General features: G+C 44.6%; 1 protein-coding gene across 2 annotated transcripts in view; it reads right to left on the reverse strand.

The window, feature by feature from the left end:
- SASH3 (SAM and SH3 domain containing 3) overlaps positions 1-12297 on the reverse strand; it is a 71371-nt gene that overhangs the window by 11651 nt on the left and 47423 nt on the right. For both annotated transcript variants that reach the window (XM_029607418.1, XM_029607417.1), the window contains exon 7: positions 10896-11046. In XM_029607418.1, the coding sequence (XP_029463278.1) occupies positions 10896-11046 (151 nt within the window). The remainder of the gene's footprint in view (positions 1-10895; positions 11047-12297) is intronic.

Consider the following 12297-nt stretch of genomic DNA (forward strand, 5'->3'; position numbering starts at 1 on the left):
TTGCTGACATTTTATTTACTTTAACTAACCCAGTCTCTTCAGTTCAAGCAACAGTGGCAGAAATGACCAACTTCAGAACAGTTTCCGATTTTACTATAAACCGGGATAAGACGGAAATTCTAAATTTCACGGTCAGTGAACCTCAGGCAGCATTACTACTATCTTTATATCCATTCAAATGGCCCAATCACAAGATTATATATCTGGTGATATATATAGGTAATACCCAAGGCCTCTTCCAACTAAATTATCCTCTCTTGTTAGCAAAAATCTATAAAGAGCTAGAGGAATGGAATTGGTACCATATTTCCTTTAGGCAGGATAGCATCAATTCAAATGAATGTGCTGCCTAGAATTCTATTCCTTTTCCAAACCCTTCCTATTTCAATCCCTATTTATCACATCAAGAGCTGGCAAAAGCGAATAATGGGTTTCATTTGGCAGGGGAAACCACTTAGAATCGCCCAACGCATTCCTTATCTCTCTAGAGGGCAGGGGGGCCTGGGCATCCCCCAACCTCATATGGTACTATGAAGCCGTCCGTCTGTGACGCACTATAGACTGGCACAAAACTATCTCCCCAGCATCCTGGGTTAGCCTAGAACAATCACTGGTTGGTCCAATGCCACTGCACGCGATGTGGTGGCAGCCCAGGCAGATGTGGAGAGCCTTGGGACTAGTACCTCCCTCAGTGGCCTCTACGCTACAGCTCTGGAAAACCTGGAGGACCACTTTGATAGGCGACAGAATTTACCATTATACTTCCTCATTATATAACAATATGTCCTTTTGTCCCCAGCATGGACTCTGCCCTGTTCCAGCCTTGGAAGCAGAAGGGGACAACCAAGTTTGAACGCCTATGGGGGCCTCAAGGCTTGTTAGATTTTACTGACTTGTAATGAATTTATGACCTCCCACAAGAGGTGATTTATGCTTATTCTCAAGTCAGGCACTTCTTGCAAGATTCAAGTATTATTGCTAACTTGCAACAGGGGGTACCCATGGGGTTTTTTTGGTTTTTTTTTTTTTAATTTAAATTTTATTGGATTTTAACAAAATACATTGATAGTATCCATAAAGCAAACATATTGGAATCTAAAGCATAATTAACACATTGCCCATATTTACCAAATATAATATTCCAATAGACAAGTCCTCAAATATTATGGGAGGCCAAAAAAGAAAACCTAAAAAGGTACCAAAAGAAAAATCTGTAACAAATACAGCATAAGGAGAGAATTAAAAAAGAAAAAAAAAACCTTATCTCCCTCACACATTTCACGTTATTACACATCAAGTCTCCTTATCCACAAGGAATGCCTCAAGATGGGTGGGATCTTGAAATATTAACTTATTCTTTTGATACATAACCAGACATTTGCAGGGGAATTAAAAAAGAAATACTGTCCCCAGGGATAGAACTCTTGGTTTTAACTGCAAAAATGATTTCCTCCTCAAATGGATATTGAGGGAAATACTAGAATTTTTTGACCACAGGAAAAAAAATCTTTATTTTTAAAATATTTCTGAAACACCAAATTTTTGTCTTGCTCACTGCAAAAAGATACCAAGAGTGTAGCCCTGGTGGGAATATCATCAATAGAAGCCTCCAAAAACCATTGCCAGGTTCTTGTGGCCTGGTTTGGCCTCTGTTGGAAACAGGATGCTGGGCTTGATGGACCCTTGGTCTGACCCAGCATGGCATGTTCTTATGTTCTTAAAAAGGAGGTCAAATTAGGACTATCTCCCCTGCAAAATGTCTGGTTATGTATCAAAAGAATAATTAAGACCAACAGTCACTGAACAAGATGCCACTGGGCATAACAACAACTGTGGTGCTGTTGGTCACCTAGGTTGGAAGGATGTCTTCCCGTCCTTCCAACCTAGTCCTAAACAGAGGAATATAATACATTTTTCATACAGCCATTTCTTTCACTGAAAAAATAGATAATATTTCACCAATATATATTTTAAACAATTCAGTAGCAGATTATAACCTTGAGACAGGGAAATTTAGAAAACAAAGATTCCTTATTCGGATCTCATTTTCCAGTTGTTTTTGTGACATTAAACTGTCCTTTGTAAAGGAAGTTCTAGATGACTGTAAAGACAATTTGAGATGTTGTAGATCTAGAGGTAACTTCTAAATTATTTAAACATGTTCCATGGTCTTCAAGAGTATTCTTAATTTCACTAGAAAATTTACCGAACTGGGATATTAAGAAAGATAATGATTTCTCCATATTTATAAGCACTGTCCAAACATCAGCTAGGGACACGTTCTGGGGATCAAGAAGCTCGGAGCCAAAACTTCTAGGCTGAGAAGTAACTCCTAACAAATGGGAACCAGGCTCTATTAGAGCTCTCTGTTGCCCAGTAGTTCCTACCATATTGGGCTGTAAAGAGGCACTCATCAGTTCAGAATTTTTAGATAAAGTCTGAGGATTAGGGAGTACCTATGTTTGAATCTATGTGCCGGTGTGCCAATAAAATGGGGAAAGTTTTATCTAAAATTGATATCTTGTTAAACAGAGATCCCCCTCTTAAACCTCCATCTATGGTACCATACCCCAGTTAGCATTCATCGCTTCTATCCTATAACTAAAGATGGGCTGGAAGGGATAGGCTTGTATTGTCATATGTGGTGGGAATGCCCCCAAATTCAGGCATTCTGGCAGAAAATATTGGGTTGGTTGAATGATATACTTTCATTTATGTTGCAACCTTTAAATGCTCTACTCAATGTGCCGATCTCGGTGGGTGATCATAATCAACAGAGATTTGTACAACAGTCCACAGCGGTGTCTAGAAATCTTCTAACTAGGTATTGGAGATTGGCACAAGTTCTGACTTTCCCTGTTTTTATTGGGAAAATGAATTTTTACATCCTATGGAGAAAATATATGCATATAACCACAATCTGGTCATCAAATTTGAGAAAATTTGAACATCCTATGTGAGATGGATGGTGAAGAATGCTCAGAGGGACAACATTCCAACATTTAATCACATTGCTTGTTGCAGGATTAATGAGGAGGCTACTACTGGAGAATTGCTACATTTCAATGTATTGTATTTGCTTTCTATTTAGCTATTGTTAAATAACTTTCGTTTCTACTGTGAACTCAATATGTATTCATTTGCTCAGAATATGTCGGCTAGGTTTTTGGAAAATGCTTTGTATAGTGTCTGTCTAAGAAATGTTGTGTCCCTATAGGGACGGCGTTTTAATTTGTTGTTGTACAATGTGATCTTTAATATTGTTAACGGGAAAAAAAACATAAGGTTGATATGTAGATCCTTCCTTTCCCTGCTATGTCTGAATCTAACTTTCAATTGAAAAAGTTGTTACAATCCTTGGAATTAAAATTGATTTGTTACTTAAATTCACTCCCTAAATTTCTGCTTTAGTACAATGGAGCTACTTTTTTTTTAACTCTTCATTTATATGTTTTCAATTATTTTCACAAGCAACAGCTTGCACAGAACAAAGGAGCAGCTACTTTTTGTGATTCATTCGTCATGTGTAGAAGTCTCATAGAATGCAGTTGCTTACCTGTAACAAGTGTTCTCCTAGGACAGCAGGATGTTAGTCCTCACAGATGAGTGACATCATCAGATGGAGCCTGGCACGTAAAACTTTTGTCAAAGTTTCCAGAAGCTTTGACAGGCACACTGAGCATGCCATTATCCTCGCATCCACGTGATGTCCCCCTTTAGTCTCATAACATAGCAAAAATACGAGCAAAAAAAAATAACAAACACATGATGACCCAACTCCACGGGGTGGCGGGTGGGTTTTCCTGAGGACTAATATCCTGCTGTCCTCGGAGAATACCTGTTACAGCTAAGCAACTGCATTCTCCTAGGACAAGCAGGATGGTAGTCCTCACACCAAGCTCCAGGCTGCTCCTGGCCACAACTAAGACCAACAGTCACTGAACAAGATGCCAATGGGCACAACAACAACTGTGGTGCTGTTGGTCAGCAGGGAGATGGCCTGGTTCCAAACAAGGGCCTTAGATAGTAAGAGTTGGGTCTAAACCTGGAAGAGATTGTGGAGGATGGATTAGCTGAAGGAACTATCCTGTTGACCATCCTTGTCCAAGCAGTAGTGGGCAGCGAATGCATGTAGGGAACTCCTCGTCACTGCCTGTCAAATTTCAGCGATGGGATCCTCCCGCAGGTGGGCTACCAACGCTGCCATGGCCCAGACTCAGAAAGGTGCCACAAATAGTCCAAAAACTTGGGGAGGGGCATGTGAATGGATCTAAGCCATGCCCCTCACACCAGGTGGAGAACCTCTTCCATTTCAATCTGTAAGACTTCCTGGTAGAAGGCTTTCTAGAAGCCACCAGCACCTGGGAGACATTTTCTGAGAGGTGCAGGGGCTGAAGACTAGGCACTCAACATCCACGCCATCAAGGCCAATGCCCTGATGTTCAGATGCTGCAATGCGCCCTGGTTCTGAGTGATCAGATCGGGCGCAGTCCCCAGTCTGATAAGATCCCTGATTGACGATCCCGAAGAAGAGGGAACCAGACCTGCCGGGGCCAGTAGGGCGCCACGAGTATCATGATCCCCTGGTCCTGTTAAAGTTTTAGAAGAGTCTTTAAGAGGAGCAGGAGAGGAGGATATGCATATGGAGGCCCTTCCTCCAGTGAAAGGAGAAGGTGGAGGCTGGATGACCATCCCGTGTGAACAGGGAGCAAAGATTTCTCTCCTTGCAGTTGTATGGAGAAGCGAAAAGGTCCACATCTGGGGTTCCCCTCCGGTGGAAAATCTGGGCTGCCACAGTCAGATTCAGGGACCATTCATGTGGCTGAAAAGAGTGGCAGGTATGTTGCCCGCAGTGACATCCCCTGCGACAGGGCTCAGGCCCAGAGCTGCACCGCCTCCTGACGGAGAAGGAACGACCCTGTGCCTCCCTGTTTGTTGATATAGCACATTGTGACTTGGTTGCCTGTCCGAAACAGGACTTCCTTGTGTGACAACCAGTCCTGGAATGCCCAGAGGGAGTAACGAGTCACCTGAAGCTCTAGGAAGTTTATCTTGCAGAGAGCTTCCTGAGCAGTCCAGTGATCTTGTGTGTGGAGGCTATCCACATGGGCTCCCCAGCCCTTAGGAGAGGCATCGGTAGTAAGGACTACTTGGGGCAGGGTGGCTTGGAAGGTGATCCCCTGCTCCAAATTGGAGAGATTCTTCCACCAGGACAGAGAGATCCTCAGAGGTGTTGTGATGGAGACACGAACCTCGAGGTCCTGGGATGACTGCTGTCATTGGGATGTAATGTCTATTGCACTCTGCGCAGGAAAAGATGGGCTAGCGGAGTAACATGGACCAAGGCCGCCATGTGGCCCAACAAGTGAAGCAGAAGGCGGGCACTTACATTCCGACTGCTGCGCACAAAAATCACCAACGAAACTAGGGCACGGGCCCGGTTTTGTGGCAAGAACACTTTCACCTGCACAGTGTCTAGCTTGGCTCCTATGAAGTCCAGCCTGGGAAACGGGCAGAGGTGAGATTTTTGGTAGTTGATAACAAAACCCAAGAATTGCAGCATCTGCATTGTCGGGGTTAAAGCGTCCATTGTCCCCGTGCATAAGTCGCTTTTGACTAACCAGTTATCTAGGGACGGGAAGACATGCACCGTATGGCATCTGAGATGCGTGGCTACCACTACCAGGCACTTGGTGAAGGCCTAAGGGGCTGAGGGCAAACCAAAAGACAGTACCCTGTACTGGTAGTGAGCCTTCCCCACTACGAAGTGCAGATACTTTCTGTGCCTGGGGAAGATGGCCAGTGGTTGGTGTTCCACCTTCACGGAGCGGAAGGATGGAGGGCTGCCATCTTCAAAAAAAAAACCAAAAAAACCAGGGGTGGGTAAGAGTATGGGGCAGGGGTGTGGCCTGCTTATTGCAGCGGTTGCTACCCCTAATTGAGCTGGATGTTCACTTGGATGCAGATCCGGCGCTGCTCTCTACATTGGTGGTGGGGTGGAGGGGAATTAGGGCTGGAGGGTACTGGAAGCCAATAGTAACAGGTGGGAGAGAGTAAAAGATGAAAAAAAAAAAAAAAAAGGATAAAGTGCGTAGCTTGCTGGGCAGACTGGATGGGCTGTTCGGTCTTCTTCTGCCGTCATTTCTATGTTTCTATAATGTGGGCGTAAGTGTCCTTGAGATCCAGGGAGCCGAGCCAGTCTCCTCTTTTGAGGAGGGGAATAAGAGTGCCCAGAGAAAACATCTTGAACTTTTCTCTTGTGAGAAATTTGTTCAATGCCCTGAGGTCAAGAATGGAGCGCAAACCCCCAGTCCTCTTTGATATGAGGAAATACCTTGAATAGAACCCCCTGCCCTGCTGAGGGTGAGGAACGGGCTCTACCACTCCTGCCGTGAAAAGGGCGGATAACTCTGTCCGAAGTATGGCCTGCTGGGTGGACTAACCCCATGATGGAATGGGGGAGAGTTCTCTGGAATCCTTCTGAAACTGAGACGCTATGCCTGACAAACTATGGTGAGGACTCACTGGACCAAAGTGATGGTTCACCAGTGATGGGCAAAATAAAGAAGTCTGCCTCCCACTGGAGGATCCAGGGCTAGAGGTATGACCTGCTGACCCGTGCTCCCTCGCCGCCAGTCAAAAGCCCATAGCCGGGGCCTGTTGGGGAACCGGCTGGGGCCTAGGTGCACGCTACTGACTGGAACGAGCTCTGGAGCTGGTACGGGATGTGCGAGTCTGAGAGGCGGGGGATAATATTTTTGCTGTCTGAAGCACTAGCGGAGAGCTGTTGGAGGGTTTTGTGGTGTTCCTTCAACTGAGCTACTGCATCTCTGACCTTTTCCCCAAAACGTTTGTTACCTGTGCATGGGAGGTCAGCCAGCTTCTCCTGCACCTCTGGACAGAGGCCCGGAGCCAGGCCATTCTAAGGGCCCCGATGCCCACGGCGGCTACTCAGACCATTATCTCAAACAAGTAGGTGGATCTTATCTCGTGTTTGCCAGCCTCCAGACCCTGCAGCATAATGGCAGAGAGTGACTCCTGTTGCTGTTGTGGAAGGCTCTCTGTGAGGTCCTGGTCCTGTTTCCACAGGTTTCATTTACATTTATATTTATTGCATTTATAAACCGCCTAACACTAAAAAGGCCTAGGTGGTGAATAAAAAAACAAACATACACAAGTTAAATCAAGAACAATACAAAAAAACAAGCATTTAAAATCAAAATGTGTTGTATATAAAAACAAAATAAGTATATAAATAAATAAGAACAGTAACTTAAAAAATATGTACAATTAATATGAATAATAATGGAACACTTTACCACCTGAGCTACGGCTTGAATCAAATTTTAAGAATTTTAAAAAGGGACTGAAGACGTGGCTCTTCAAGCGAGCTTTTGCTGCCAACCTACAGAATAATTATTAATACGATTTAAGTTTATTCAATGCAATTGTATTTTTAGATGTTTTAAACAAATGTTTTGCTGCTAACTCTTACAATTATTTTAATAAGACTTAAGTTTTATATTATCTGACTTGTTTTTAGATGTTTTAAGGTTATTTAATTATTGTATATTTGAGTTTGTGAATATCCTACTGATATAAACATACCTGTACACCGTTGTGATATAACTATGAATGACTGTATAAAAAAGCTTTTAAATAAATAAATCAGGTAAAATGCTATATGTAAATTTAACCATAGGCTAAATTAAATAAAAAGATCTTAATGAGTTTTCTGAATTGAAGAAATGAGTCACAAAGTCTGATTTCAATTGGAAATGAGTCGCATAGAGTTGGTACTGCAACGGAGAAAGCGCATTCATGAGTAGTACTGAGTTTGGTGAATTTTGGCGATGAAAAATCTAGTAAGCCTCTTTGTGAAGAATGAAGTACTCTGGTTCCGGTTGTATTGGGTCATATACAACTGGTAGGCGGCGATCCAGGTGATGAGCATAGCGTCCTGAAAGACCTTCCTACCCATGGCATCTAGCTCCCTATGCTCTTGCCCCTGAGGGGCTGAGGCAAGGATGCAGGAGTGCTTGGCCTTCTTGAGGGCAGACTCCACGACCACTGACTGGTGAGGGAGATGACGCCTCTCGAATCCCAAGGCCTGTTGTACCAAATAGGTGGCGCCCGCCTTCCTATTAACAAGGGATGGAGATCGGGTGTTCCCACATCTGAAGGAGAAGATCCTTAAAGATGTCATGGATGAGAAATGCCACGATTTTCTTAGGAGTGTCAACAAATTGGAATACTTCCAGCATCTTATGTCGCGCATCCTCCTCCGTAAGGAGTTGGAAAGGAATAGCCTTGGCCATGGCCTTGATGAACCCCACAAAGGAGAGATCCTCTTAGGGGGGGAACCAATGCTTTTCCTCCGGTGGGGAAGGCTCAGAAAGGGGGTCATCCGAAAACTTGGACGAAGACTCCGAGGAACCATCTCCCATGGGTCATAAGTCCTTCTTCTTCACTAAGGCCATCATGGGGCTTGTCCGAGTGAGGCCTGTGAAGAGGCCTAGCCCTGGGCTCCGAAGGTTTCAAAGGCACCGAAGGAATTGACGGTCCCCCTAGCAATGGGGGAACCGGGAGGCCAGAGGGCCTGGGCAAAGCCTTGGAAATGCAGCACCGGCCACGTCTTCCTCCTTGGAGGATCCAATGATAGGGATCTCTCCTGAAGGGGCATCAGTGGCTACTGGGGAAGTGAAGGTTCCTTGGGCACCGGTTGCATCGGTAGGGTGCCAATAACATCCAGACGCTCGAGCAGAGGTGCCAGAATAGACAGCGGAGGCTCCAGTACTGGCATAGGGATCGGTGGTGGTTCAACGCTCTGCAGAACTCTGAGCACTGCGGTCTGCACCCTGCAGTCCAACTCCTCCTGAAAGTCCGGTGAGGTCAGGACTGAGGGAGGGGGACGAGGCATCACCGGTGCTTCTTCGGTTCTCTGAGGAGGCACGGTGCCCGGCATTGATACTGGTGGGGAACGCCTTGGACTCCTGGGTATATCGGAGAATGGGTCCTCTGAGCAGTATGGCAGCTGCCGGTACCGCCCCAGAAGTGGAGCCATGAGCCGAAGGCGACTGGTGTCAATGCTTGCGGGATTTCCCATGGTGCATGGACCGGTCCTTCCCCGGTGCCAAGGAAGTGGAAGATCCCGATGTCCTGGAAACCGGTGAGATCATGGAGGACCAGTCACAGTTCCCTCACTCTTTCGAAGATGCAGTAGGAGGATTAGCAAGAGAGAGCATATCGAGAGGCTCCCCTCAGCTCTCCGGTGTTGATGACTTTGACACGGGTGTGGATAAAGCAGATGTTTTAGAACTGAAAACCTTTTCCATCTCATCAAGGTGCATGTGACGGCCCTTGGGGGTCATCTGGCCACGCAGCTGACACATTCGGACTTTGTGTGAGGCCCCCAGGCAGAAGATCATGCGGATCCGTGATGGGCATGGTCCACGGGCACTGGGGTCACCAACGAAAGCCAGACAATGCCATGAAAAATCATCGACACGCGGTCGATGACTGGCAGCCACCGGGAAGCAGGATGTTGGGAATCAACTGCAAAAAAAATCAGGAAAAAAAAATTTATTTTTTTTTAACCTACCATGCTGAGGAGGCACTGACCGCGAGGGGGGACCCGACGATGGGATGGGAAAATTATTCGATTTTTACACAAAAAACAAGAAAGAAGCAAAGCTCCAAGAACCGTGAGGCAACTACACTGCAGAAAAAGAGACAGAAGGGGGACCTCACATGGATGCACGGATGCTCAATGTGCCAGTCAAAGCTTCTAGAAACTTTGACAAAGGTTTTCCATGCCAGGCTCCATCTGCTGATGTCACGCAATCTGTGAGAACTAACATCCTGTCGTCCTAGGAGAAAGTATGTGTTAGGCTGTATTAGTCCACTTAAATGGACAGAAATATAAGTTAAATTAAATCAAAAACAAACAATATATATGGTGATAACATTTTTATTGGACTACTTAATATATTTCAAGAGCTAATACTCTTTTCTTCAGCTCAGAAGGTGGGGAGGGGGGTGTTACAGGATGAAAACTTTACCATTTTTCTACTCCATTACTCATAAGATTCCTCCAACTGGGTGAGATTAGGGTACTTCCCTCATTTTTGCCCTTTCAAAAACACTGGCAGCTCTTGAGTTTGCTGGATTGTCTGGTTGTTTGAAAGGAGCATAAAAAATCCCCAGGGCTTGCATTTTGAGGCCTGCAAGTAGTGCAATAATTACTAGGCCACAGAGTTGCAAATTCCCATGAGTTCTGAGCTTCTTTCCAGCACCAAACTGAATAAGCCACATAACCTACCTTTGTCTCTCTGTCTATGTGCTTTCCTTATATTATTATGCACTGTCACCCCCACAACCTTCTATGGTCCCAATGATCAAACGTTCTAAGGTGGCTTCAGTTTCTATCATTCTGCTTTTGTAAAGAGCTCTTGCGATACAGCGCTGTCAGTTCTCCAAAGAGAGCCAATGGGTTTGGCCTCTACTGCTCTCTCTTCCTTTAAACATCCTATCTCATAGACTCCTAAGAACTGCAGTGACAAAAAAGCAGGACAGAGCACGCCAGAGATCTATTTGCAATGCTGCTCCTTAACCACCTAACCAACTATGACAGTAGTACTTAGCTCAGCCTTCTACAGCATTTCTTTACCCCACTAATCTAAGCTGGCATCTATGCCAGAAACTAAAGCGAGGCCTGCAGCTTGGCATTGCAGAGTACTAACCCATAATCCATGGGCTGGCTCATATTGCTTGTCTGACTGGACAATCTGACTCCTTTTCTGAAATGAAATTTGGCTTTGTGCACTGGGGACTTTTCTAGGGTCCCATTTAGGGCCTCACACGCAGAGAAGGAAGGGGATTGGTTTGGCTCTTACTGTCATAATCCAGCAGTAGTTCAGCTGCAGTGAGAAGCTTGGCTCGTTCCTGTGGATCGATAATGTTCAGTTCATTCAGGTGAGTCACACTCAGCTCCTTGAAGTCTTCTAAGGTCTGGTACCCATTCAACAAGAATGTAGAAATGTGCTCCTAATAGTGTCAAAGAAGAAACATGAGGCATAAGGATGTACATAAGAACATAAGAAATTGCCATACTGGGTCAGACCAAGGGTCCATCAAGCCCAGCATCCTGTTTCCAACAGAGGCCAATCCTGGCTACAAGTACCTGGCAAGTACCCAAAAACTAAGTCTATCCCATGCTACTGATGCCAGTAATAGCAGTGAATATTTTCTAAGTCAACTTGATTAATATCAAGTAATGGACTTCTCCTCCAAGAACTTATCCAAACCTTTATTAAACCCAGTTACACTACCTGCAGTAACCACATCCCCTGGCAACAAATTCCAGAGTTTAATTGTGCGTTGAGTGAAAAAGAACTTTCTCAGAATAGTTTTAAATGTGCCACATGCTAACTTCATGGAGTCCATCTAGTCTATTATCCGAAAGAGTAAATAACCGATTCACATTTACCCATTCTAGACTTCTCATGATTTTAAAGACCTCTATCATATCCCCCCTCAGTCGTCTCTTCTTCAAGCTGAGCAGCCCTAACCTCTTTAGCCTTTCCTCATAGGGGAGCTGTTCCATCCACTTTATTATTTTTGGTTGCCCTTCTCTGTTCCTTCTCCAGTGTAACTATATCTTTTTTGAGATGCGGTGACCAGAACTGTATACAGTACTCAAGGTATAATATCAACATACAGAGGCATTATGACATTTTCTGTTTTATTCACCATTCCCTTCTTAATAATTCTTATCATTCTGTTTACTTTTTTGACTGCTGAGGCACATTGAGCCAACGATTTCAATGTATCATCCACTATGACGCCTAGATCTTTTTCCTGGGTGGTAGCTCCTAATATGGAACTTAACATCGTGTAACTACAGCAAGGGTTATTTTTCCCTATATGCATCACCTTGCACTTATCCACATTAAATTTCATCTGCCATTTGGATGCCCAATTTTTCACTCACAAGGTCCTCCTGCAATTTATCACAATCTGCTTGTGATTGAATAATTTTGTATCACCTGCAAATGTGATTACTTCACTCGTATTCCTTTCCAGATCATTTATAAATATATTGAAAAGCACAGGTCCCAGTACAGATCCCTGAGGCACTCCTCTGCCCACTCCCTTCCACTGAGAAAATTGTCCATTTAATCCTACTCTCTGTTTCCTGTCTTTTAACCAGTTTGTAGCCCACGAAAGGACATCGCCACCTATCCCATGACTTTTTACTTTTCGTAGAAGCCTCTCATGAGGGACTTTGTCAAACGC

Source organism: Rhinatrema bivittatum, chromosome 6, assembly GCF_901001135.1.
Source record: "Rhinatrema bivittatum chromosome 6, aRhiBiv1.1, whole genome shotgun sequence".
NCBI lineage: Eukaryota > Metazoa > Chordata > Amphibia > Gymnophiona > Rhinatrematidae > Rhinatrema > Rhinatrema bivittatum.